Source organism: Scyliorhinus torazame, chromosome 27, assembly GCF_047496885.1.
Source record: "Scyliorhinus torazame isolate Kashiwa2021f chromosome 27, sScyTor2.1, whole genome shotgun sequence".
NCBI lineage: Eukaryota > Metazoa > Chordata > Chondrichthyes > Carcharhiniformes > Scyliorhinidae > Scyliorhinus > Scyliorhinus torazame.
Genome location: NC_092733.1, coordinates 7736160 through 7762907, shown reverse-complemented (window position 1 = coordinate 7762907; position 26748 = coordinate 7736160). Strand labels below are relative to the sequence as shown.

Sequence of the window (26748 nt, the reverse complement as noted above, 5' to 3'; positions counted from 1 at the left end):
AACTCGCCACAGCAAGGATTAGTTGGAGCAAACAGCATTTAAGGGAAAGTCACATAAGAACATAAGACAGAAAAGAAGAATATGCTGAGGGGGTGAAACGAAGAGGGGTGGGAGAGGTTTGTGTGGAGCATAAATGCTTACATAGTTGGGTCAAATTGCCTGCGTGCGTCCTGCAAAGTCTATATCGTTTAACCAAAACTGATCCAGGCTTTTGCATCTTCCATTTCGGGAAGACAAACAATTCAGTCCTGAAATCATTTATTTTCCACAATTTGTTCATAATTATAAACACATTCCTTTTTAACGGATTGGAAATAAATGGGAGGTTGATCAAGGCAAAGCCTAACAGTTTTGGGATTCTCTTTGCATTCAGTGACAGTTTCCAGTTCAAGTTTAGGAAGAATCCTCGTATTCATTCCATCGTAACGTTGTTCTAAGGCTGCTGTAATGCCTTAGCTACTTGAGGATTTTAGAAAAGAACTGCATTTCAGGAGACCCGTACCCTGATCAGGATCAAATATTTTAGCTTCACTAACCATTCTCATATTATGTCTCAATAAGAATACCCAGTTAGTACCCAATTACAATTCGTATTTCGCTGAAATCAGTAAAAAGTCATGTTGTTTGTTGGCTCTCAATTGTGTTCCTCCCCTTAAGCTTGAGTATAGTGTGGAAATCCAGAACAACAGATGTTGTTGGATGATGTGTGGCGCACCCACATAGACTGGCATCTGAAGCTCAAGATAATTCACTTGAGTGCATTTTTCAGGTGGAAATAACCTGAATTGATTTTTATTCAGAACTGAAACTTTACAGCACATTCCAATCCAATGTGCCACTTAAACGTGTGTACCATTTGAAGTAGGTCTGGCTTGGTGCTCATCAGCTCTCATTCTTACCTGGATGTCAGGGAGCCTCACATTGTTGTTCAGATGAGAAGGTGGGAAAATCCAACATAGATTCCTTGTGGTTTTATCATTTCTGCTTCTCAGTTATCTACCGTCGAGTCCACCTGAGTGCTAGAAGGCCCTTCTTCCCCCCAGTTGGGCCTTTGGTGGCTGATGGAAAGGAAATTTGAATTGATTTGGATACCCAATTATGGGCATACAAATCAGGCAAAGCAAGAGAAATGATAAAGTTCCTCCAGTGGTTCCTTTGCTGAATTTATGATACAGAGCCACAGAGAGCAAGAAGATATCAAATTGGAGTATTGGCCTACATTGAGGTGGCTGATCTCAGCTAGTCTGTCAATGAGTGTGCTTAAGATAGTGGAAGGCTTAAAAAACGAGCAAAGATTCTTGTTCCTAGTCAATGTCTGTGACTCTGCTACAACATGTATATATGTGGATGTGGAGTGAATTCTTGATCAGGGTTAGATCAATCGTCTACTGACACCACAGTCCAAGCTCACATAAGAAGACAAACTACTTGGGTGAGATACCAGAGGGTTTTTGTTACCCCTGGTACCATACCCAAAGCATCGGTTTTAGGCGAAGAGGGGAGAAAATTTACAAGACAAAAGAAAGTTTAAAAAAATATTTCAGTGATGAAAGCTTGAAAGGCAAAGGTGAAGAAGACCATATGTTCCACTCTGTGTGCTTGTCCATAAATAGATTTTTGGCCTAGTAGTGCATTGATGGGTCACCATTTTTGGTGTTTCCATTTCATTTTTCTAATGGCCTCAAATAAACTATAGACATGTTTAAGTGATAATTTAATACATTTTTGGATCTCTTGTCATGGACGTAACTTCAGATGCAAAATTGTCACATTTTGGTGGCACTGTAGTGACATCTCACTGAGACAGGTTTAAGCAGCAAAACCTAATGTGGCGTGCACCAACATGCAACATGCATTTATAACCTTTGAAAGGCAGGCCCGGCTCTGTGCTATTTTCTCAACCATCAATTTACACCATATCCAAAAGGGATTAGTTTCAATTATTCAATGAATGTGCAGCATGGGATCACCTTCTTCCAAAGCAACAGGTAGGGAAGGTGATTCCAAACCAGCGCCTTTTGGACATGATTGGGACAAGTGATTTGGTATGTGCCAATAAATCACACAAATTCTACACTTACTGCATGTAGCACAAGAGGTCCCAGAAGCAGTGAAAGTAGCTACTTCCGAGTGGGTCCAAGCAATAGCAAATCACTTGTCCAGGACATGAACAACAGATGAATAAATCCTATCATATCAGCATGCAACAAATCAGCTCTGGTGTAAAGTAACAGGTATTTTTAAAATTCTTAACATTCATAAATTTATGAAACCTTAATTGTCCAGGAGAGTTTGAAACATTCATATAATTTCTAGGTTAGATTTGTATGAATAATCATCAACTTGGAACGAATCACATTTGCATTCAAGCACACCACTTTATTACTTAATATTTGTTCCCCATTTTTCATCTGATTTCTTCCATTTTCTTCTTCTAGTCACGAACAAGAGTGGCTACATATTCCCAGGTTCTTAGCTATACTCATTTCCAATTTTGTTTGGAACTGACTTACTCTGATTTGTTCTCCCTCAAGCCAGAGAAAGCCATTACGATTGAACAGCTTCGACGCCAGCCCTTCTTGATGGATCAACTGAAATCTGAAATTCACCACAGGGATGATGACTCTGACCCCCTCGAAGTGCTGTCAAGTTTGGATAATTGCAAATAATCTACCATAGCTCCTCCTAACCTTCCTCTCCTCTTCCTCTTAAGGTCCAAATACAATGTCACATGATCACAATGAGGAAGGTCTTTCAGAACATCTTAATTCACCCATTTAAAGAGATTGTAATGGTTCCATGTAATCACCACTATCTCTTAAATTATGTATGTTTTTTGTCTCAACTGTTCTATCTAGAAGTCAATTCCACATGTTGATCATTTTTTGTGAGAAAATAATTTGCTGTTCTAAATCATGTCCTAAAATTACCTTCTATTAGTTAGAGCTGTGTCCACATGTTCAACTCTAAAATTTAATTTAACGCAATATTCCTGATTAGTCTTTTCTATACCATTAATAAATTATATGCTTCCAGAAAACCACCTGTCAAATGCCTCCTTCCTAGCCTGAGAAGCTTAAGTTTCTCTTGTCTTTCCTCATAACTCAGATAACTGTCTCTATGGAATACTCTCCGATGAGCAGCACAGTGGTTAGCACTGCTGCCTCAGTGCCAGGGAACGGGATTCAATTCTGGCCTTGGGTCACTGTCTGCGTGGAGTTTGCACTTTCTCCCGTGTCTGCGTGTGTTTCCTCCGGGTGCTCCGGTTTCTTCCCACGGTCCAATAAAAATGTGTAGGTTAGGTGGATTGGCCGTGATCAATGTTTGGGGTTACAGGGGGGTGGGGGGTGGGCCTATGTAAAGTGCTTTTTCGGAGGGTCGATGCAGGCTCGGTGGGCTGAATGGTCTCATTTTGCACTGTAGGGATTCTATGGATCCTCGCTGTGATCCTACCGTGACATATTATTTTTCAGGTCATCTTTCCACCTTCAATCTTTCACTCCTCCTACAATCTACATGTTATTAAAACCCAAACTTGATGGTACATAACTCCTTGATTTAGCTTGTTAACATATCTTACACTTTTTATACTGGTGATGTCCTACAGTATGGAATTTGATCTTTATCCAAGTTGAGCAAAGTCAGCCTGTACCAAATATTTGAGGGTAGCTGAAGGCCTCAAATCCAATCAAGAGTTCAGATACATAGAAATCTGAGATGAGAAACGATCTGGAATTTAATCAAACAATTGGATGATTTACCGATAGAATAATGGATACCTGGGAAAACACTGCAGACTTTAATAGTGTCACAAGTAGGCTTACATTAACACTGCAATGAAGTTACTGTGAAAATCCCCTAGTCGCCACACTCCGGCGCCTGTTCGGGTACACAGAGAATTCAGAATGCCCAATTCACATAACAACCCGTCTTTCAGGACTTGTGGGAGGAAACCGGAGCAGCCGGAAGAAACCCACGCCGGCATGAGGAGAACATGCAGACTCCGCACAGACAGTGACCCAAGACGGAATTGAACCCAGGTCCTTGGCGCTGTGAAGCAACAGTGCTAACCACTGCGCTGCCATGCCGCCCATAATTTTCATATAATAAAGATTGTGAGGCAGCGAGTTACAGGCAAACCAAATTGAGGAGTTTGGATCACATTACAAAAATTTATAATTTACAAGCATCAATAGTAACTTTCAAAACATTTAAGTAGAAATTCACAGGGTGACGGAGAAAAGGCGGGTGAGTGGGACTAACTGGATAGATATTCAAATAATGGCAGAGAAGTTATGGGATGTACACTCCTTTTGTGCTGTCTCATTCCATGTGAACTTAATGGGTAGATTATTGCTTTGAAATTAATACATTACAGAATCATCATTTATTCTGTTGAGAGGGTTTTTCATTGGTCATTAGCTGACTGACAAAGAGCCCCTTTCCATTGGCAGACAATAACGTGAATACTCAGGAATCCACAACTGTGGTTTCGGCACAAGCAACACTAGCCAGAAATTCCTGCTTCTCCGCTGGCCAGCCTTGTGATTTTCCTGTCCAGTACATAGAAGGAAAATCACAGCTTTCACGTGTACAAATGGAGAGTCTCAATCGCTTTCTGATCGGTCTTGGGAAAGTCTACAACCCCTTATAGTATACCCAACTAAACAAGGCAGATTATGAAATCACTGTAAATCCATTCGTGCAGAATTCCATATCCAGTAACATATTCAAAAAGACTTCCATTTTCAAATGCCTCTTTGTTATAAGTGCCGAGATCTTGCTTAATCTAAATATTTCCGACAAAGCCTTATGATCCTATACTTGAGACCAAAACTGTGGAGGAACAACACGATTCACAGGAGCCACGACCACAGAAGCAAGTTTTCAATTCTCACTCATTCCAACTCCCAACTAAAAACATGGTAAAAGATAAATAAGCAATATGAAAACATTGGAAACATGAAATTAAATCACAAACAGTGAAAGTACAGCAGAAAGAGCACAGAGAGATTATTATTTCGGGTTGGCCTCTATATCAGAAGTGGCACATTCAAGCTGGCGAATTCTGTCGCTTTCTCCTCCCTACTCTCTTCACTTTTTCAGACATGCCATATCACCTTTGTTAGATTGTCTGTGTTCTGAGAGTTCGGATTGTGCCAGATCAGATGAGTAGACCAATCCAAACTGTGAGTTTATCCCTCGCCTGTCATGTGCTGACTGACTGCTGTATATGATCATTAACTTTCTGTCATTTGTAAATATAATGCAAATTTTATTTTATTCTTTCAAAAGCTAGTGCAGAAAATAATATGAATGAGAAATTGTTTTGGCGGCTCAGTATAATTCTCTAGTTATACTTTGTAATGCGCAGCATTAAAGACAGGCAGGATCATGCAAAACGGTACATGTTACATGAAGTATGTATTGGACAGAACGTGCACTGGTACAGGAATAGGTCTTGGACGTCTCTCACATTAAATACTGCTGGGAAGAATGTAGTGATGGGAAAAGTAGTAAACAGTGCCCTAGCTAGCCAACACAAACTCATCAATAACTGCAACTTCTTTCTCAACAGATACAAATGTACTATTTTAGGAAAAGAGTACCAAATATTTGCAGTCTTGAGCTACCTCTGGTTACTAATGTTCATGAGATAATCTCACCCACCTTTTGTGTAATACAATATTATAGTCCTCTTCCAGTAACAACACAACTACCAGGGAGTGACTCAGACATCCAACTAGTCCAATTCGGACTTGGATTTAATGAGATGGAAATAATATCATAAATAATCTCAAGGACACATTGCACCACGCACCGGTTAAGGTATCCCAAGATATGCTAGCCTTAGGAACCCTTCCATCCCTCCTGAAGTAGCTATATTCCACTTCAACATGGTCAAAAACGCCATTACCATGCCAGCAAAAATTAGCTCATAAGGATAGAAGAGTCATGGATGTGTAAAGGCCACTTTGCCCAGTGAAATTAACACTCCAAATCACCCTGAATAACATTGAACTGTTACTAGGGGCGTGATTTAACCACCGCATTGCAGCCAGCGCAGATCTGGGCAAGGCCAAAATCGAGATCCGCGCCGGGCGTGAATCAGTTTAATGTCTAACCAGCCCGCACTCCATGCCAAGTTCAGGATCTCGTCCAAATATGGCGAGCATATCATTAACCCCAATTTGCATTCATTTTAATCTCATTCGTGAGATTGAAGTCGAATGTAATGGCCTCCCGGGAACTAACTGGCTCCCCAGCGAGAAATCACGTGCGCGTCGTTCAGTACTCCTTTTTACAAATGTGAAGCTGGTGCAATGGTTGCCGAGGCGACTGAGGAAGTGAGTGGCCTTTTCCATTTTCCAGCATGCATCCCCAGTGCACTGTGGGGTGGGAGACCCACTCCGGGGGGGTCGGGTTTGGTTGGGTGGCTGAAGCATTCCAGATTGAGGGTTAACTCTGGGTTTGGGGGGAGCGGGGGGGAGAGGAGTGATGGGCTTGTCATCTGTGAGGCCTTAGAGTCATCTTTAAATATTGTGCATACAGGGACAACTGCAGCTGCTGCCTGTTTGACCTACCAAACACTTCCAGGACAGAGCCCTGTTCTCGGTTATGTGCTGAAGGTCACTTTAACTCCCTTTGGCTGTGAGCAGCCTCTAGCTTCACAACTGCAGGCTATTCTAACAAGGAATTGGCCTCGTCAGCTGTGAGAGCACTTCACGGCTGCAGGTTGTGTTTGCTGCTTGCTCCTGCTAGTGGCTGCAGGTGCCTGGAGGTTGCTGTTGCTCTTTCCTTCTTTTTCTGTATCCGGAAAGGAGGACATTGTTTTCTAAGATACCTGGGTCCTGGAACACTGGGCTCAGGGGAAGTACGAGTCTGGATGGTAATCCGGTTTGAGGCATGAAGATGCTGTGGGACCTGGCGCTTGACACTGATCCAAATGGACCACATGCTGAAGTCGTTGAAGAAATGCTTTTGCAGGTTGCTGATGCTTTTATTGCTGGTGTGGTGAGTGCTGCATGTAACTGGCACATCGATGTGGGTTTAACACGCTGGAAGTCAAGGATGTTCAATTGCACCTTGGGTGCCAGTGGAATATGTGGATTTGGTTCTGGTGAGATTGGGCTGTGTGGGAGGGACCTGCGGCTCCTGGATGGAGAATGGCGCTGATATGGGGGACAAGTCGCACATAATGGACAGATCATTTCTACAACAAAATTCTGGACATGAGAACACATTCTCAGACTGTTTCCGTTGCGGAACCTGCAAGTGGAGAAAATGAGCTGATAAAGTTTTATATTGGTACCAATATAGAACGGTGATTTTTCCTTGTTGTTTAATGGTTAAGTGTTTTTAAAATTAATTTATGAGATGTTGGCGGTGCCGGTTAGGCCAGCATTTATTGCCCATCCCTAGTTGTCCTTCAGAAGGTGGTGGTGAGTTGCCTTCTTGAACCGCTGCAGTCCTTGAGGTGTAGGCACACCCACTGTGCTGCTAGGGAGAGAGTTTCAGGATGTTGACCCAGCGACAGTGAAGGAACGGCCGATATATTTCCCAGTCAGGATGGTGAGTGACTTGGAGGGGAACCTCCAGGTGGTGGGGTTCCCAGGTATCTGCTGCTCTTGTCCTTCTAGATGGTAGTGGTCATGGGTTTGGAACGTGTTGTCTAAGGAACCTTTGTGAGTTACTGCAATGCATCTTGTAGATGGTACATGCGGCTGCCACTGTTTGTCAGTGGTGGAGGAATTGAATGTTTGTGGAAGGAGGAGCAATCAAGCGGGTTTCTTTGTCCTGGATAATGTCAAGCTTCTTGAGTGTTGGAGCTTCACTCATCCAAGCAAGTGGATAGCTCCATACACTCTTGACTGGTGCCTTGTAGATAATGAACAGGCTTTGGAGGGTCAGGAGGGGAGTTACTCACCATAGGATTCCCAGCCTTTGACCTGCCCTGGTAGCCACAGTATTAATATAGCTAGCCCAGTTCAGTTTCTGATCAATGGTAACCCTCAGGCTGTTGATAGTGGGGATTCAGCGATGGTAATGCCATTGAATTGTCAAGGGGCGGTGGTTAGATCCTCTCTTGTAGGAGATGGTCATTGCCTGGCTCTTCTGTGGTGCGAATGTAACTTGCCACTTGTCAGCCCAAGCCTGGATATTGTCCCGGTCTTGCTGCATTTGGACATGGACTACTTCATTATCTGAGGACTTGCGAATGGTGTCTTGATGTCAAGGGCAGTCACTCTCACCTGACCTCTGGCATTCAGCTCTTTTGACCATGTTTGAACCAAGACTGTAATGAGGTCAGGAGCTGAGGGACCCTGGCGGAACCCAAACTGAGTGTCCTTGACAGATTATTGCTGAGTAAGTCCCGCTTGATAGCACTGTTGATGATTCCTTCCATCACTTTGCTAATGATGGAGAGTAGACTGATAGGGTGGTAATTGGCTGGGCTGGATTTGTCCTGTTTCTTGTGTACAGGACACACCTGGCCGGGTAGATGCCAGTGTTGTAGCTGTACTGGAACAGTTTGGCTAGGGGTGTGGCAAGTTCTGGAGAACACGTCTTCAGTAGTATTGTTGGGATATTGTCAGGGCCCACAGCCTTTGCAGTATCCAGTGCCTTCAGCCGTTTTTTGATATCACGCGGAGTGAATTGTATTGGCTGAAGACTGGCATGTGTGATGCTGGGGACCTCCAGAGGAGACTGAGATGGATCATCCACTTGGTATTTCTGGCTGAAGATTGTTGCAAATGCCTTAGCCTTGTCTTTTGCACATATGTGCTGGGCTCCGCATTCATGGAGGATGGAGATATTTGTGGAGCCTCCTCTTCCGGTGCGTTGATTAATTATCCATCACCATTCACGGCTGGATGTGGCAGGACTACAGAGCTGATGCGTTCATTGTGGAATCACTCTGTCCATTACTTGTTACTTCTGCTGTTTGGCACACAAGTAGTCCTGTGTTGTAGCTTCACCAGGTTGACATCTCATTGTTTGTAATACCTGGTGTTGCGCAAGCATTCTCCCATGCACTCTTCATTGAACCAGGGTTGATCCCCTGGCTTGGTGGTAATGGTAGAGTGGGGGATATCACGGGCCATGAGGTTGCAGATTGTGGTTGACTACAAATCTGCTGCTGATGATGACCCACAGCTGCTGGATGCCCAGTCTTGAGTTGCTAGATCTGTTCGAAGTCTATCCCATTTAGCACGGTGGTAGTGCCACACAACGCGATGGAGGGTATCCTCAATGTGAAGATGGGACTTTGTCTCCAGTTGGCCTCCAACACTTACTCCTTGCTAATGGTGCCCCTAGGGCCCTGGGTTCTCCATGGGACAGAGGGGCAGCTGGAGTGAGCTCCAGAGGCCTGCGCACCGTCTGGCTCTGCCAGTCCTGGCGGCTCCCCGTTGTCTGTACCATGGTGTCTATGTCCTCAGCGATGATCCTCAGTGATTGGGCCATGCTCTGGAGTGCCTTGGCAATGTCGCCGTGCATCTGGGGCATGTTCTTCAGTGACAAAGACATATTATGTAAGATCTGTTTTCAATTTACTTTCATTAACTTAAATATTAGTCCTTTAGTACTAAGGGCTTTACCAAATTAAAATAAATAATCAAATGTTCCCCTTGCCTACGTCATTTAATATTTTGCATACACATCACTGGAATTATCTTTATCTACATTCTTTCTGCATTGTACAGCTTAAGCTGCTCTAGACTTTCCTCAAAGCTCATCCATTTTACAATTAGAATCATTCTTATTGTTCTTCTTTGCATCTTCTCTAATGCCTGCACTTCCCTCTTGAAGTTCAGTGGCTGGAAATGTACACAGCACTCTGAGAAATCTGACCGTACAACATAAAGCTTCATCATTAAGCGATGGGTTTTTACCCCACTGTGTCGACTACATCTCCCAACAATCTATGTTCTCCAATTCTTCAAGTGAATGTACGAACATAATTTTGGATTATTTATTGTGTTACAGCTGCTGTCAGTTATGTATTGAAAGCATATTTCATCCTGTTTCTTGTATCCTTAGCCAGGTGAATAGGAGCATTACAGAATGCTAAATATATCTTGGGGCATGTGTTTCCAGTGATAGAAGTGGGCAATGGTTGCATGGTTGTGACAAGTAGGAAATGACAGGAATAAAAGAATGGAAAAAAGGATAAATAACTCCAAAAAGGTGGGCATGGAATTAACAAAAAAGAGATGGAAAATCTGCACAGCACCAAGGGAATATTTAAAGAAATTTGAGTCAGGTATGTTGAAAGAATGCTTCTTGTAGTTATTGGTTCAAATGGACTGATCACATATAGTCCCAACCAATATTGAATTGAAACACTTGATCTCCAGCCTGTGTCACTACGGAAATGATTTCAGAAACAACTTCTAAATTAAATTCACTACTTAGCGATTTTCACAATTTTCAGTGTTTTCACAAGTGTATGTAATTTGTATTTATTTTCCAATCTGCCCACCTCTACATACAAACGGCCAGAAGCACTGGGTAGGGAGGGAAACGAAGGGGAGGATACCCAGGTGGACTAATATACTAGGCCATATATGCTTTCTAACTCAAGGCATGAGGAGAGTGGTTTAATTTCTTGTCTTAAGGCTTAAAAGAACCTTTTGGTAGGCCTCCTCCAATCCTGAAAATGTTGACACAAGTTTGGTCCAATTATTCTCTGCTGTGTTTGGTTTCCCTTCCAATTTTATATACTCCTCTCCTGAAAGTGTCATCTCATGGTGGGTAGTTTTGTGGGCAATTGTTTTCCTGTGGTATCTCACAGTTATCAGTCTTCCTGCCTGAATCTGGACAGTGACTGTCAGCAGGACACTTAGCTGCAAGTGGTCATCATATCTGAACCAACAACCAAACCCGTACGTTTCCATCACTGGTTACAGAGCATCTTTTAAATCCTCCCTAACCAAGAGATGACAAAGTCAACAGGAGTACCCCTAGCCCTGTCCCAAATTGGATCAATAAACTCATGGACAGGAGATGGAACCTTAGATTTCCCTGGTTTGTATTTTGATCATTTGTTAGCTGAGCTACCAGGGTTGGAGCAATGGTATTAGTACAGACATGACTTTTGGGCAAAATAATGTTTCATGTATTTATGTGACAATCTTCTGCCCTGTATTTTAATGATGATATTAGTCCCACTATTTTCAATGGGTTAACTCTGCTGTTAAAATGCAGGAACCTAATAAGCTTTTACCCAATAATGTCATCAGCAGTATTTCTATTGCATTCATTTTGTTTGTAATGTGCTGTTATCTTAGCTTTTGTCAGAGGAACATTGCCCCGCTCATACCTGTTCCACCCACCCCCCCACCCCCCCTCCCATTTTATATGGTACTGAACACTTATGAAAAGTGAAAATTTGAGAACAGTTGCTAAGTACAGATAGCATGCATTCCATGTCCTCTCTCTGCAGGCATAGAGATACTAGCAGAGTGTGCATACCATGTCTCTCAGTGAAGACTGAGAAAAAGTGAATGCGCTGCATACAAAGTTCCTAGGCAGCAGGACCTTCCTAGCAGGCAGATGAGATCAGTAAGAAACTTACGTGAAGGCAAAAGCCACTAGTGCACCGCTGACTACGATGAAATCCAGAATATTCCAAAGGTCTCTGAAGTATGCTCCTTGATGCAGAACTAAGCCAAGGTCAATCATCTTTAAACAGAATGAGGAAAGAAATAAATTACACTTTATCAAATTCACACTCTTCCCTGTACTACTTTTCTCTCAAAGATGCTACCATATGTAGCAGAATGATAACCGCTCTTCATTTCCTGACTCATTCTTCATGTTTCTGCTGTGACAGTGAATGCGGGCAGACTGTTGTATTTTGAAGAATACAACAGATAAGCCCATTCTCCTCATCAACCAACATTCATGCATGAATATGCTAACAATCCACACATTTTGCTACCTATATAGCACAGGGAAGTGAGAACTCTGGCTTATTTTTTTCTCTCTGGCCCTGCATACGGAGGGTAATTGGAGCCTCCTATCCCAGCTGGGGTCACCTCTCCAATCTTTGCATGGAATTACAGAAAACTTACAACATGGAAACAGGCCACTTGACTCAACCAGCCCAGTGGATGGACAGGATTTTCTGGTCTGGTTGCAAGTCAATGGATTTTTGGCTGCCTCTCCAAATGTTCCGTACTGCCCGAGATGTTTCTCACCAGGGGTGGGAATGGAAATTCCCAACCGAAGTTTGTGTTCCAGAAGGTGTTTGACAAGGTCCACATAAAAGACTGATCCAGAAGGTGAGATCACAGGGGATTGGGGGTAGACTACTAGATTGGATTGAGGATTGGCTGACTGACAGAAAGCAGAGGGTTGGGATAAATGGGTCCTTCTCTGGTTGGCGAACTGTAACTAGCGGGGTGCTACAGGGGTCAGTCCTCCTATATACATGATCTGCAAGCAGGGACAGAGTGTGACATAGCAAAATTTGTGGATGATGCTAACATAGATGGGAAAGCAGGCAGTTAAGCGGAGATACAGATTTTACTGACGGATATAGATAGGCTCAGAGATTGGGCCAAAATCTGGCAGATGGAGTTTAATGTGGATAAGTGTGAGGTTATCCATTTTGGCTGAAAAAATAGTCCGGCAAATTATCTAAATGGAAAAAGATTCAAGATGTCTCTGGGCAGAGAGATCTGGGTGTCTTTGTTCATGAATCGCAGGAAGGCGGTATGCAGGTACAGCATGTAATAAAAAAGGCAAATGGAGTGTTAGCGTTTATTGCAAAAGGACTGGAGTATAAAAGTAGAGAAGTATTGTTGCAATTGTATACGGTGTTGGTGAGACCACATCTGGAATATTGTGTCCAGTTTTGGTCTCCTTATTTGAGGAAGGATGTGGGGGCATTGGAGGCAGTTCAGAGGAGGGTCACCAGATTGATTCCGGGGTGAAGGGGTTGATGTATGAGGAGAGATTAAAAAGTTTACGCTTATACTTGCTGGAATTTAGAAGGGTGATCGAGGTGTATAAAATACTAAATGAGATTGATAAAGTAAACGTAGACCAAATGTTCTCCCTTGTGGGGAAATCTGGAATGAGAGGTCAGGGATATAAGTTGAGAAGGGGTAAATTTAGAACTGAGATGAGGAGGAACTATTTCTCACAGAGGGTGGTGAATTTGTGGAACTTGCTGTCCCCATAGTGCGGTGGAATCTGAGTCATTAAATGGTTTCAAGAAAGAGATAGATATATTTTTGATTTTAAAATGGTTTAAAGGGATATGGGCAACAGGTGGGGAGGTGAATTTGAGACCAGGGAGAGATCAACCATGATCTGATTGAATGGCTCGAAGGGCTGAATTGCCAATTTCTGCTCCTAATTTATATATTCCTATGAGCAGAAATCCTAATTCCATGACCACCGAATGTTCTCATTTTACCTCATTTCCTTCAAAAAAGCGTTCTTAAATGTTGACAAGGCCTTTGCTCCAATCATTTACACTAATACTACTTTCCATAACCTTATGACCTGTGTAAAATAATTTTGTTTCTGCTCTGTCTTAAATGTCTTAGATTTAATCTGATATTTACTTCCTCTTTTTTAAAAATAGACTTTCAAGCTCTAAAGTTACTCTAATTCCAGCTAGTCGGCTCCAAGTCTTCATAATTTAAATACTAACAAGTGGTTTAGCGAGTAGCAAAATTTAATTTAATAAATCTGGTAGAATGTAGACTAGCACCAGAAAATTACCATTAACACGATGATTTTGTTGTTAAGACCCAAATGGTTTACTAACCTACCAGTTTCATGGCTAGAGTATCACATACAAGTACATTTTTGATTGAGTCAACATTGGTTGATGTCTCAAATTTTTGATTTGGGTCCCTACTTAAAAAATGAAAAACAACCAATCAGATGGTGGGGTTGGTAATGGGGGGGGGGGGGGGCTGAATCAGCCCCCATTCTGATTGATTATAGAAAGACTGAATCTTTGGATAGTTATTGAAAAGATTACCCTCTTTGAGTAGATATGGATGTTTTTGACCTCGTGGAAGATGTTTTTGGGGCATTATGTACAACAAATTCATCTGGTCTTTACATATGTTACAAACTGTGCTGAGGGGAATTCTCCTACCCTGTTTCCTCGCGTGCTGCCACACTCCACCCATTGTCATTTGCACAGTTTCAGACATAACTTCACACGCCAATCTTTTATTTCTAGATCCTATTTAAGATGTCAGTCTTGCCCCAAAATCAGAATGTCATCAATTCAAGCCTTGAACACACAATGCATGCAAGCAATTTAATGCATTACGTAAGGACTGCTGCACTGTCAGAAGTGTTGTCTTTTGACTGAGATGTTACGTGTTTACTCACGGGTGGATGCAAAAGATCCTATTACACTAATTCAAAGAAGAACAACATTTATCCCTCAACCAATACCTAAAACAGTTTATTGTGTCATTTATTTCATTGCTGATTGTGGGATTGTTACATTTTCCATGTTAGAACAATAACTACATTTCAAAAGTACTCAATTGGCTGTAAAGTGCTTGGAGAATCTGAGGTTGTGAAAGGTGTTATGTAACTGCAAGCAATCTGTTATTCTTCTTTACATCCATACTTTTGCAGCATCAACAGCCACTCACTGCTCTCACCTCCAACCCTCTTTCACTCTCTGGTGATATTTTCCTTCCACTCATGTCCACTTACGCCATATGACCAGTCTCTGTCTCTTGATTGACCTCTGCTCCCTTGTCTATTAATTACTCCCAGTACTGCTTGGTGTCTACCTGTACACTCTTCCCTCTGGACTGCTATCTTTCACAGAAAATAAGCTGAATTTCATGAAACCATCAGCAAAGAGTTAACAGATCAAGCTCATGATTACACAATAGGGCGCAGCAGAGGAGCAAGTCAGTCGTTCAAAAATCAATAATTTTTCCAAAATTATCTTCCCATCAATCTTGGAGAAACCACCTTCTCATTTCCATGTGATGGCTGTACCTCTAACACTGGCTAAGTGACCAGTCTTTACATCTGAAATGAGTTTTTGATCAGACGTCAGCAATAGAACTAATGCCTTCGCTGTCCATGTGGTCTTTGTGAGGGGGGGTCGTCCTACTACAGTAGTCCCTGTGGCAGGGGATACTTATTACAGGGGTCCCTCAGGAGTCTCCCTATTACAGGGATCCATGTGGGGGTGTTTCCTTATTATATGGGTCCCGGGGGGGAGCCTATTACAGGGGTCCCTGGGGAGTCTCCCTATTACAGGAGTCCCTGTGGGGATGTCTGCTTATGGCAGGGATCCCTGGGGAGATCCCCTTATTACAGGGATCCCTGTGCGGGTGTCTTCCTATTACAGGGGTCCCTGAGGGGAGCCCCCATACTTGATGGTGGGGGGGGTGGGGGGGCACCCAGGCAATCAGAGGGGGTGTTGGAGGGGGCAGCTGTGCGAGAGGTGGGGGGTGGTGGTTTTGGGGCTGATTTGTAGTGCTTTTGTGGGGGGGGGGATGGCCGGCCGTGGGCAGTCCCCCCTGTTTACTATGTTCCCATTGGCATGCAACACGGACCTTATAGCCACTGCCAGCCGGTCGCCAGGGCACCTTGATCGGGTCGGTGCCCGGCATCGATCCCAATTATTCTCCAATGCCTGATTCTCCGTCCCATCGAGGAATGGAATCCGGGCATGCCGGGACGGAGAATGCCGTCCATTATCTCTATGTCTACACTATTGGGTGTTTTTATCACCTCAAAGGCTTTTATCAGGGCATAGGGAATTAGTCAGTATATCTCTGGCAGATTTATCACTCTCTAGCTCAAACAATGAGGCCAATTATTGCATCTATACCATCAGTTAATGCCAAACAAATCTGGGGCCTTCCTGTTCTACAAGATTTAACTATTCACTTGGCAAGATCGACTTACCTTAATAACCATTTCAAAGGTAAAGACTCCAGTAAATACATAGTCAAAATATCTTAAAACCTGTGGAAAGAGGAATAAAAATAATTAATGAAATCAAAGTTCCACAGTCTAGTCACTGATAATGATAAACAGTAGAGATTATAAGAAACAGAAGCAGAACGTAGGCCATTTGGTCCTTCGAGTCTGTTTCACTATTCAACAGGATGATTGCATCCCCATAACCCTCGATTCCCTTGTCGATCAAAAATCTGTCTGACTCACTCTTGAATACATAGAAAACAGGTGGAGGAGGAGGCCATTCAGCCCTTCCAGCCCGCTCTGCCGTTCATTCTGATCATGGCTGATCATCCAGCTCAACAGCCTAATCCAGATTTCCCCCATATCCTTTGATTCCTTTTGCCCCAAGTGCTAAATGCAATGACCCAGCTCCACTGCTCCCTGAGGAAGTCAAACAATCCTCAGTTCTAGACTCCCGCACAACGAATAATTATATCTCCTATTCTGACTCGTTCTTTTCCATGATTCCTGAATTGTGGACTTGTTCACCTCTTTCAGCCTTCTTTCTCTTTACCTAACTACTAAGTACTTATTGATATGCCTGATCTCTTCTATTACTCTTTTTCGCTGTGGCATTGACCCAAGTCATCCCAATAGGAAGTGAATGAAATGAAAATCGCTTATTGTCACAAGTAAGCTTCAATGAAGTTACTGTGAAAAGCCCCTAGTCGCCACATTCCGGCGCCTGTTCGGGGAGGCAGGTACGGGAATCGAACCGTGCTGCTGGCCTGCCTTGGTCTGCTTTAAAAGCCAGCGATTTAGCCCAGTGTGCTAAGCCAGCCCCAGTTGTACTTGGAGGAGCACAGTTTGGAGAACTGAGGCAGCAGGATTGTGATTTGTTATTCATTTGAGTGCAGCTTCCCTAGTGGAAGCAGGAAATCATAGAATTAACCCTTATGACCTCAAATCCTTCATAGAGGTTTTTCAAATACATAAACCTAAAAATAGTGAAGAATATGGTAATTGGTGACATGGTGGTCTACTAGATGCACCACAGCTAATGTTGCCAAGGCATTGTACAATGTGAGTAGCTGAAACCTATTGCATAGTAAGAAGTCTTACAACACCAGGTTAAAGGTTTGTTTCGATGTCACTAGCTTTCGGAGCGCTGTTCCTTCCTCAGGTGAATGAAGAGGTATGTTCCAGAAACATATATATAGACAGATTCAAAGATGCCAGACAATGCTTGGAATGCGAGCATTTGCAGGTGATTAAATCTTTACAGATCCAGAGATGGGGTAACCCCAGGTTAAAGAGGTGTGAATTGTCTCAAGCCAGGACAGTTGGTAGGATTTCGCAGGCCAGATGGTGGGGGATGAACGTAATGCAACAGGCCAAAACGGCGAGTTCACCCCGGCGCCGTCCACACCATGCCATCGTGAGCGGCGCGTGAACGCTGGGGGCGCGGCCTGTGGGGGGGCGAGGGGGGATCCTGCACAGGGCTTCACCTGGAATGTGGGGTAGCCCGCGATCGGTGCCCACCGATCGTCGGGCCGTCCTCTCTGAAGGAGGACCTCCTTCCTTCCGCGGCCCCACAAGATCCGTCAGACATCTTCTTGCGGGGCGGACTTAGAGAGGACGGCAACCACGCATGCGCGGGTTGGCGCCCGTTATGCGGCGCCGGTCGCGTCATCTATGCGGCGCCGCCTTTACGCGGGCGACAAGGCCTGGCGCGTGTAGATGACGCGGCCCCGATCTTGGCCCATTGTCAGGGCCTGAATCGGTTGGGATCGGGGCCGTTTCGCGTCGTCGTGAACCTTGACGGCGTTCACGACGGCGCGGCCACTTCGGTGCGGGAGTGGAGAATCCCGCCCCAGATGTTTGCAGTTGCTGTTGGCGCTCAGTGTTCGGGAGTTGGAATTTGAGAAAGTGTGAGCGGGTGTGGCTGGGTCTGGAATCGGAGGTGCGTGCACCTGCAAATCCCAGTCCAGGGTGGCGGGAACCAGGGTTGCAGCCATTTAACTCCCTCTCACCCACCCCCCCCCCCATTCAACCCCCACATCCCCCTCCTTCATCCCTCCATCCTCCCCTTCACCCCATCCCCCCTTGAACCCCTTCATTCCCCCTCCCACTTCAACATTCTCACCTCCCACTACTGCCAGTGGTGCGTAGTACTGCCAGCGCCCTGTGGAGCACTGCTCCAGAACCTCCAACCAGAGCCCTGGGAGACCCGGGACCAGTGATACACTGCAGTGTGGAGTCCAGGTAGAGAGTGTGCGCTAGAGGTAAGGGGGTGGGGGGGGGGGGGGGGGAGGAAGAGGGAATGTGCGAGTGGGCTGGGATTTGGCCTTCAGGTCCTGGAGATGCGGGGATGGACCTGAAAATGAAGCTGAGGACAGGACCCCGCTAACTGTAAATCCGCCACTGGCTACGGAGAAGAAACAGCTAATAAAGGCACACGGAAAGTTTCAAATCTGCAAAAAGCTACTAAAACTAGGACAAGGGAAAAGCACTGAGCTGCAGAAAAAGGGCAAAGGAAACACAGACAAAGGCTGGAAGGAATTTACTGCATCTGTAAAATGGCTCCAGTAAATCTTCCACTTCCATTTCCAGTCAAATTGAAAAGTGATGCATGGCAAAACTGGCAATTTTTCCCACTTACAATGGCAAAACTATGAGATTGCAACAGACTTAATTAACAAACAAGAACCGATGAAAGTAGCCACACATCTAACACGATTGCGGAAGGACTGATACAGTCTTCCAAATCTAACAGAAGAGCAAAGAAAAAACAAGACAGAGATTTTGAAAGCTGTGAACGCACATTTTGAACCCTGTGAACGTTACATATGAAGGTTATATATTCAGTATTAGAGTTCAGAGTGAAAACAACACCATCGAACAGTATGTGACGGCATTTGGACAACTAAAAGGTGATCTGATTAAAGATAGACTAGTCTCATGCATGAGTGACCCCATGCAGAAAGCAAGACTACTGAAAGATGAGAAACTGACACTAAAGAAAGCAAAAGGTGTGTGTCAAAACGTGGAAGTTGTGAAACGTCAGCTAGAGCATATAGACGGCAGAGTTGACCAGGAGATACATTATGCTGTAGACAGTCCAAGCTGAAAGAGTGGAGCACTCACAGATAAAGGGCAGGATGCATTTACTGCAGAGGACAGCATGCACAGAAATAATTCCTCGGCATAGAGAAAACAGCATTTTAACTGCAACAAGCAGAGTAATTTTGCACACATATGTTTGGCTAGAAAGAAGAAAAAGAAGTTGATACAGATGGCCATTGCAGAGATTTCAGTAGACCAGTTTGATGAGGAAGTAAACACAATACAACAGGTTGGTTCAGTCTGTCAGTTTGTGATAGTTATCATGATGTCCACAGAAGGAAAGTATCAAGAGAATGTGTCGGGTAGACACATGCATATCATGTAACATAATGACCATCAAAAATTTGTGTGAAGTCGCTCAACATGGCGCTCCAAAAATAAAGGTATTGAAAGTAAGATTGAGGTTGTAAGATGGCACAGGACTCACACCGAGAGGACGGATATAATGTGACAAGCAAAGGCAATGGCACAAAGGAAGATATGGAGTTACCTTGGCTGAAGCAAGTCTAAAGCTTGGACTGATAACGCTAAACATGCTAACAGAGAGCAGGAACCCAACTGCGTGCAGGGTTCACATTATATTTGTTGGAGGGGGGGGGGGGGGGGGAAGCGCTAGTAGAAGAGTTGAAGGGTAAATGGGAGGAGGAGCTGGGGGAGGAGATTGAGGAAGGGCTATTGGCTGATGCCCTGGGTAGGGTTAATACCTCCTCCTCGTGTGCCAGGCTCAGTCTGATCCAATTTAAGGTGGTTCACAGAGCGCATTTGACGAGGGCGAGGCTGAGTAGGTTCTTTGGGGTAGAGGATAGATGTGAAAGATGTTCAGGGAGCCCGGCGAACCATGTCCATATGTTTTGGTCATGCCCGGCATTGGAGGGGTACTGGAGAGGAGTGGCGGGAGTAATATCCCAGGTGATGAAAGTTCGGGTCAAGCCAAGCTGGGGGCTAGCAATATTTGGAGTAGTGGATGAGCCGGGAGTACAGGAGGCGAAAGAGGCCGGCATTCTGGCCTTTGCGTCCCTAGTAGCCCGGCGAAGGTTCTTGCTATTGTGGAAGGAGGCGAAGCCCCCTAGCCTGGAGGCCTGGATAAACGACATGGCGGGGTTCATAAAATTGGAGAGGATTAAGTTTGCTTTGAGAGGGTCTGCGCAGGGGTTCTACAGGCAGTGGTAACCGTTCCTAGAATATCTCGCGGAGCGTTAGGGGAAGGTCGGTCAGCAGCAGCAGCAACCCTGGGGGGGGGGGGGGGGGGGGGGGAGAGTTATTGTTTGTAAGGGGAAAAAATTGTGTTGTTAAAAACCTTTAATAAAAATATTTTTTTAAAAAAATATTTGTTGGAGGGGATGGGGGAGAGAGGAGCCCCCAATGCTGATGGTGGGGTGGACGGGAGGGGGTGAGAGCTCCAACGCTGGGGAGTGGAAGTTCTCGTTGGTGATGGTGAGGGGGTATGTGAGAGCCGTGATGGTGATGGTGGTGGGGGTGGGGGCGATGGTGCTGGTGGGGGGGGTTCTGGGGAGCTCCCCATGTCTGTGGGGGGGGGTGTTCTTTATGGGTGCCCCAATGTGGACCCGACCTTGCCGATTCTATCAGGCCCCGCCCCACCACGGTGATGGAGTAAACCACTCTCATTGATTATTTTTCAGAGAGGTTCAAAGTCTGGATAAAAACTCGGCTGTGCAGCTGGAGAGCTATATGCCGGGTTTCAGTCAGGGCCAGACACTCTGAAAGATTATTGGAAAATTCCGCCGTGTATGTCCAATGCACATGCAGCAACTGACCAGTAGAACAAACAGGGGTAAGGCATGAGAACAGTAGGTGTGTAGTGAGTAACTTGGGTAACTCCCAATCACACAGGATCGTGCATGCAAAGGTGTATCTTGTTCACTAGGAAAGGGGGGGGATGTTTGGGTTTTGATATGTAGCCAGTCTGATTGTCACATCTGGCTTTCTGCTAGACCATGAGGCTGCCTCTGGAGGCAGACATCTTAAAGCAGTAGAATAAAAACACTGATTAGAACAAGGCACAAATGAAGTTCTGTTCTCCATACGCTGAGATGGTGCAATTCAAATCAGGCTTTCTGGGCTTGGATCTGATCTAGGGCATCTTTCAAAGCCATCTGCGGTGTCCCCTACTGAAAGTCAGCCAGCCATGCTCCAGTCAATGGGGTAACATTGGGTGGGACCCGGTGATGAGCGAAGACACATTTTTGTGAAAAGGAATCTTGTAATTACAGCACTTTTTATGATCTGTAGTGAATGTAAATTCTTCAAAGTCCCTTCAACTTAAGTTGATATCAGGGCTCCTCTCTGCAAAGCTGCTTCTAAATGTAGAGACTCCCCTTCTACCAAATCCAACCTCCCCGCAGCCCTTGTACCTTGTTATTTTTCTAGATGGGTTTTTCCTAGTCATTAGCTCATGTTCCAGTCAGTCTAAGGACCGGGCTAAGCGCCAGATCTGTCCTGCTGTCCTGTCACTCGGGCCCAGTCCCCCTCTACTCGGGCCAGTTATCCACTCCAATCACTCCCACCAGATTAGACACAAATAAGTGACTGAGTGGCCCCATCGATGTCAGTGGCAATTGATTGGATGGGGAGTGGCTTTGATTGACTAACAGAGGCTTGAACCGAACCTGGGCCCGCCTCCTTGTCCCACCTGTAAGTTCTAACTCACATTGTGCTTTTTTTCAAATGCGATATATTTCAAACATACCTATACGGAGAGGGAGGTCAGAAAACACATAAAAGGGCAGATTTCCATGATCCCAAAAGATTTCTGCTAAATGGCAGAAATTTCTCATCCCTGGTAGGATCAGCCAGTTAACGGTACAAGGAAAACGTGCTAAAGAACCGAACATGGGTTAATTGACTTTGGGATGTCCTCAAAGTATCCCTGAGGAAGTCAATATCCGCTGACTCATGGGAGACCCTGGAGTGGAAGCAAGTCATCCTCAATCTCAAGGGAATGCATGAGGAGAAGAAGTTGACTTTTGTTTAGAATACTGAGCAATTCGACTAATAACATTGGTTTGGAGTGTTTGTTTTATATGACCTGTATTTCAACGTTCTGGCCAAGGGGACAGACACTGTGATGGTCAGTAACAGTGCGAAAGTAAGGTTGGGACTGTTTATTAAATAGGTAATTGGGGTAGCATTCAGTGGTGGCACAGTCAGATGAGTTGATCACGAACAGCTTATCTGGAAATGACATGTGCTGATTTTCTCTTCCTCAGCTGCTAACTGATGGCCAGTGGGCTATGCTCCATTGAGGGTGAGCTTGTGCAGGATCCAATAGATCAACTGCTTTTGGGAAGACTGGAGTATGCCAGAGTGATCAAGGTAGCGGAGCATTGTTTAAGCACCCAATGATCTGTTTGAGATATTACGCCTGGCAACATGGCCCTTGTTATATGTATACTGCCACCATTTGTGTAGGTTGCACACCAGAGTAATGAGCCAATGGCCAACCGATTCCCTTAGCTCCAATAGCGAAGGCACAGGGAACTGAGGAAGAATAAAGCATAGGGCTCGATTCAACTAAATAGGAACAAAGTCCCATAGAGAGCGTGTTTATCTGCATGTTTCCCAGCGCTCGCAGCAGCAAGAAACACATGGCTTTACGTGACTCGCCAGCGGGGAACGCATGGCCGAGGCCGCACATAGCCCCGTTTTGTACACTGGGGAGCTTCGCTCGTCGGAACTCCCCAGTGTAGTGAGAGATCGGGACGCCATTTTTAAATGGCGTACCAATCTCTGAGGCCCCTGAAGCAATCCTAGACAACACCCACCCCCCGAACGCAATATGGAAAGGTCCCTGGCCCCATTCTTCCCAACACCCATGCAGGGCACCCGCAGCCCAATCGCACGCACAAAAGTGATAGCTTGACACCTTGGCTGTGACAACCTGGCACTCTGTCAGTGCCCCGGCCAGCTGGTGACAGGCTGGCACTGCCAAGATTTAAGGCCGGCACTAGCAGTGCCCGGGCACGACCCTGCCCAAAGGGCATGCAGCTGGGGGCCTCCGATCCCCTAGGAGACCCCTATGAGTGTCGTTCCATCTGGTTCCCATTTGTGGGAGCCCGTGTTGAATGAGAATGGGATGGATTACCCACTCTTTGCATACAGAGTGTCAATGCCCTTTCTTCTACAACAATGGGTGGCAAACAGAGAAATGTTGTCTCCAGCCAGAAGGACCCTGCTACAAAAAAGGTCACAATAACCTATGAAACCACTAGAATTGCTTTGCCCTCCTCCAAGGCTGCAGGCCTGCCTGTAACAGGTGTCTGACTTCAATAAACATTTCCTTAATGAAATTGAGATTCTTGCCACACAGCTCCTCGCTGAGTTTAAGATAGGAGAACTATTTCCCAAAGATCCTGTGTGGGTTGAGTCCCATGCTGAAACCCCTTCTCCCCCACTGGTGACCAGCTTGTCTTTATCTGAGCCAGCCCTGCTCCTTCGCCTTGTTAGGCTGGAGGCAAAGGGGGTTGGAAACTGTATCATCCACAAGGGAACACGTGATCTCAGCAGATCACTTGACCTGAAAAAGGCCTTCATCAAGTGTCGTACACCCCCTGAAGATTTAAGTAGTAGTGCAAGCCTCCAAACATTTCTACTAACTCAGCAACATATGTTCAGCTGAGTGAAGTTAGGAGAAGGCATCACCTGGAGTGTTCAAGTCGAAAACAGAATCACTAACATCAAATCAGCCTTACATGCTGATTGATGTCATCATCTGCTACTCTGGAAACATTTTGGCACAATGTAACCAAATTACAACAGAGTCCTGTGCCAAGCACGTTCCATTTTCTGCACTGTGACCTCCGCTGGCCAAGATGCCTCAGTGCAGAGGCGATCGGGGTGCCATTTTTAAATGGCTTCCCCCCCACTCCGATGCGATCCCCGGACACCACCCCCGCACCCCACCTCACATGGGCAAGGCACCCCTGGGCCGGATCCCCCGGCGCGGTAAGAATGCCAGCTTGGCATCCTGGCAATGCTAGGCTAGCACCCAGGTGGCATTGCCAGAGTGCCAGTCTGGCAGTGCCAGGATGCCCTGTTTGGCAGTGCCTAGGGCCCAGGTGGGACCAGCAGTGTCAGGGTGCCATCCTACCAAGAGGGCAACCACCTGGGGAGTCTCCGATCCCCTGGAAGACCCCCCTGTGATGATATGCATAAAGCAATTCTGTATATAATATTATACATGACCTCCGACCAGCAGGTGGCAGTGTAAGTGTACAATGCGTCTTTGTGTCTGGGGCTGTTGCTATTCCAGTTATCTTTACCATGCAGTTGTTTCATAATTAATTATTTAAACTAGATATTCTGTAGTGCATCATTCATATCGGCCAGTCTACAGAACATGACATGCCCCCCGCACTCCACCCCCCCCAAATGACGCTCCATCTGGTCCCCATTTGTGGGGGGCAGTACTGAACAGCGCTTGTCTGGGGTCTCCGAGATGAAGGGGTTAGATCCTAGGGCCTCGGTAGATCAGGCAAACCCATATCAGAGTGAGACTAGTGTCTCGCTGTAATATGCAGTTTTGCCAAATGCTGATCCACCCACAATCAGCGGGATTCAGATCGCGACGTCAGACCTCGCGAGCTGCAGCGAGCCGAGTAGATCCGAGAAGAGGAATCTCCCGGCATCTACCGTTCGCCTGAATAGGGGAGAGGTGCGGCCGGTCGATCGCACCCTTCATGCCGGGCATATGCTCCCAGCACACGCATTAACAACCTGCTCAAAATGGAGGCAGGGACAACCCACACCAGAAGGACACCATTTTGACATGCAAAAAATACGGGCACTACGCAACTGAATTCAGTGACTGTAGAAACAGATGTGGATCCTGCCGATTCAATTTGCTCTGCATTTTGTTAACCATGACTGGCTTAATTCTCTACTCTTCACATTATCTCCCCTCTTTACAACCAGGATTATTCTCATTGCTCTTTTCTATCGGTTCGAATGCAGCAGTGACCCTTTTGAAGTACAGTGACAAAATAGTTTACTAAATATGAATTAGCCACAGCTTACGTTATTTCTTGTGGCATTTGGTTCGACGGGATCTTCCGCGGCCAGAGCAATGCTGCTCATCGTGATGACCATGAGGATACACATTTCGAAGTAGCGTAGATTTACAATGTAATGGCAGGCTCGGCGCAGTCTGTGAAGAAAGTTTTAAAATAATTAGTTTGCAACCATTATTGCTGGAGTTTTGTAAAACTAAAACAAATTAACCATACCAACTGTTGTTGTAAGAAAGTGTCAAAGTCTTGATAAGAGTGATAGTTTTTCAGTTAACAGATATACAGGGCTGGGTATTTGGCCCAGGCGTGCCTATCCCCTGCTCCATCTCACTTCTAAGCCATTTTTGTGGAGGAGGCAAGGCTACCCATCTCCACACGGCACCCAAGTGATAAAGCTCAATAAGGGGCACTTTACTCCATTAACGTCCCTGCAAGACGTGCCAGATCATCGACATGGATACCACTATTACACATGAGAACACCACCCACCAGGTACGTGGTACATACTCGTGCGACTCGGCCAACGTTGTCTACCTCATACGCTGCAGGAAAGGATGTCCCGAAGCGTGGTACATTGGCGAGACGACGCAGGCGCTGCGACAACGAATGAACGGACATCGCGCAACAATCACCAGGCATGAATGTTCCCTTCCAGTCGGGGAACACTTCAGCAGTCAAGGGTATTCAGCCTCTGATCTCCGGGTAAGCGTTCTCCAAGGCGGCCTTCAGGACGTGCGACAACGCAGAATCGCCGAGCAGAAACTTATAGCCAAGTTCCGCACACATGAGTGCGGCCTCAACCGGGACCTGGGATTCATGTCGCATTACATTCATCCCCCACCACCTGGCCTGCGAAATCCTACCAACTGTCCTGGCTTGATGCAATTCACACCTGTTTAACCTGGGGTCACCCCATCTCTGGATCTGTAAAGATTTAATCACCTGCTAATGGTCGCATTCCAAGCATTGTTTGGCATCTTTGAATTTGTCTATATATGTGTTTCTGGAAAATACTTCTTCATTCACCTGAGGAAGGAGCAGCGCTCCGAAAGCTAGTGACATCGAAACAAACCTGTTGGACTTTAACCTGGTGGTGTAAGACTTCTTACTGTGCTTACTCCATTAAGGAAGCTGATTTGTATTTTTCAATTGGTTCACACAGGAGGTGGGGTCCAGTTTATGTGCCTGAAGGTGGCATTCCAGTTGAAATTGCAGCGGTCAGCAAGATCCAACAGTGCTGGCTTAGCTGCAAAAGCTACTTTTTAAAGATTTGAAAACGTTGGAGGAACTGTGATTTCATGTTGAAGCGTCCACTCTCTTACTTAGCCAATTCCGCACACACGAGTGCGGCCTCAACCGGGACCTGGGATTCATGTCGCATTACATTCATCCCCCACCATCTGGCTTGCGAAATCCTACCAACTGTCCTGGCTTGACACAATTCACACCTCTTTAACTTGGGGTTACCCCATCTCTGGATCTGGAAAGATTTAATCACCTGCTAATGGTCGCATTCCTAGCATTGTTTGGCATCTTTGAATCTGGCTATATATGTGTTTCTGGAACATACCTCTTCATTCACCTGAGGAAGGAGCAGCGTCCGAAAGCTAGTGACATCGAAACAAACCTGTTGGACTTTAACCTGGTGTTGTAAGACTTCGTACTGTGCTCACCCCAG

At 45.4% G+C, this 26748-nt stretch overlaps 1 protein-coding gene across 8 annotated transcripts in view; it reads right to left on the bottom strand.

Moving 5' to 3' along the window:
* The window catches only part of LOC140403169 (voltage-dependent P/Q-type calcium channel subunit alpha-1A-like), a 721889-nt gene that overhangs the window by 227469 nt on the left and 467672 nt on the right, over positions 1-26748 (bottom strand). For all 8 annotated transcript variants that reach the window (XM_072490879.1, XM_072490875.1, XM_072490873.1 and 5 more), the window contains 3 exons: positions 25078-25207; positions 15922-15981; positions 11582-11688 (listed from right to left, as the gene is read on the bottom strand). In XM_072490879.1, coding sequence (XP_072346980.1) covers positions 11582-11688; positions 15922-15981; positions 25078-25207 — 297 coding nt within the window. The remainder of the gene's footprint in view (positions 1-11581; positions 11689-15921; positions 15982-25077; positions 25208-26748) is intronic.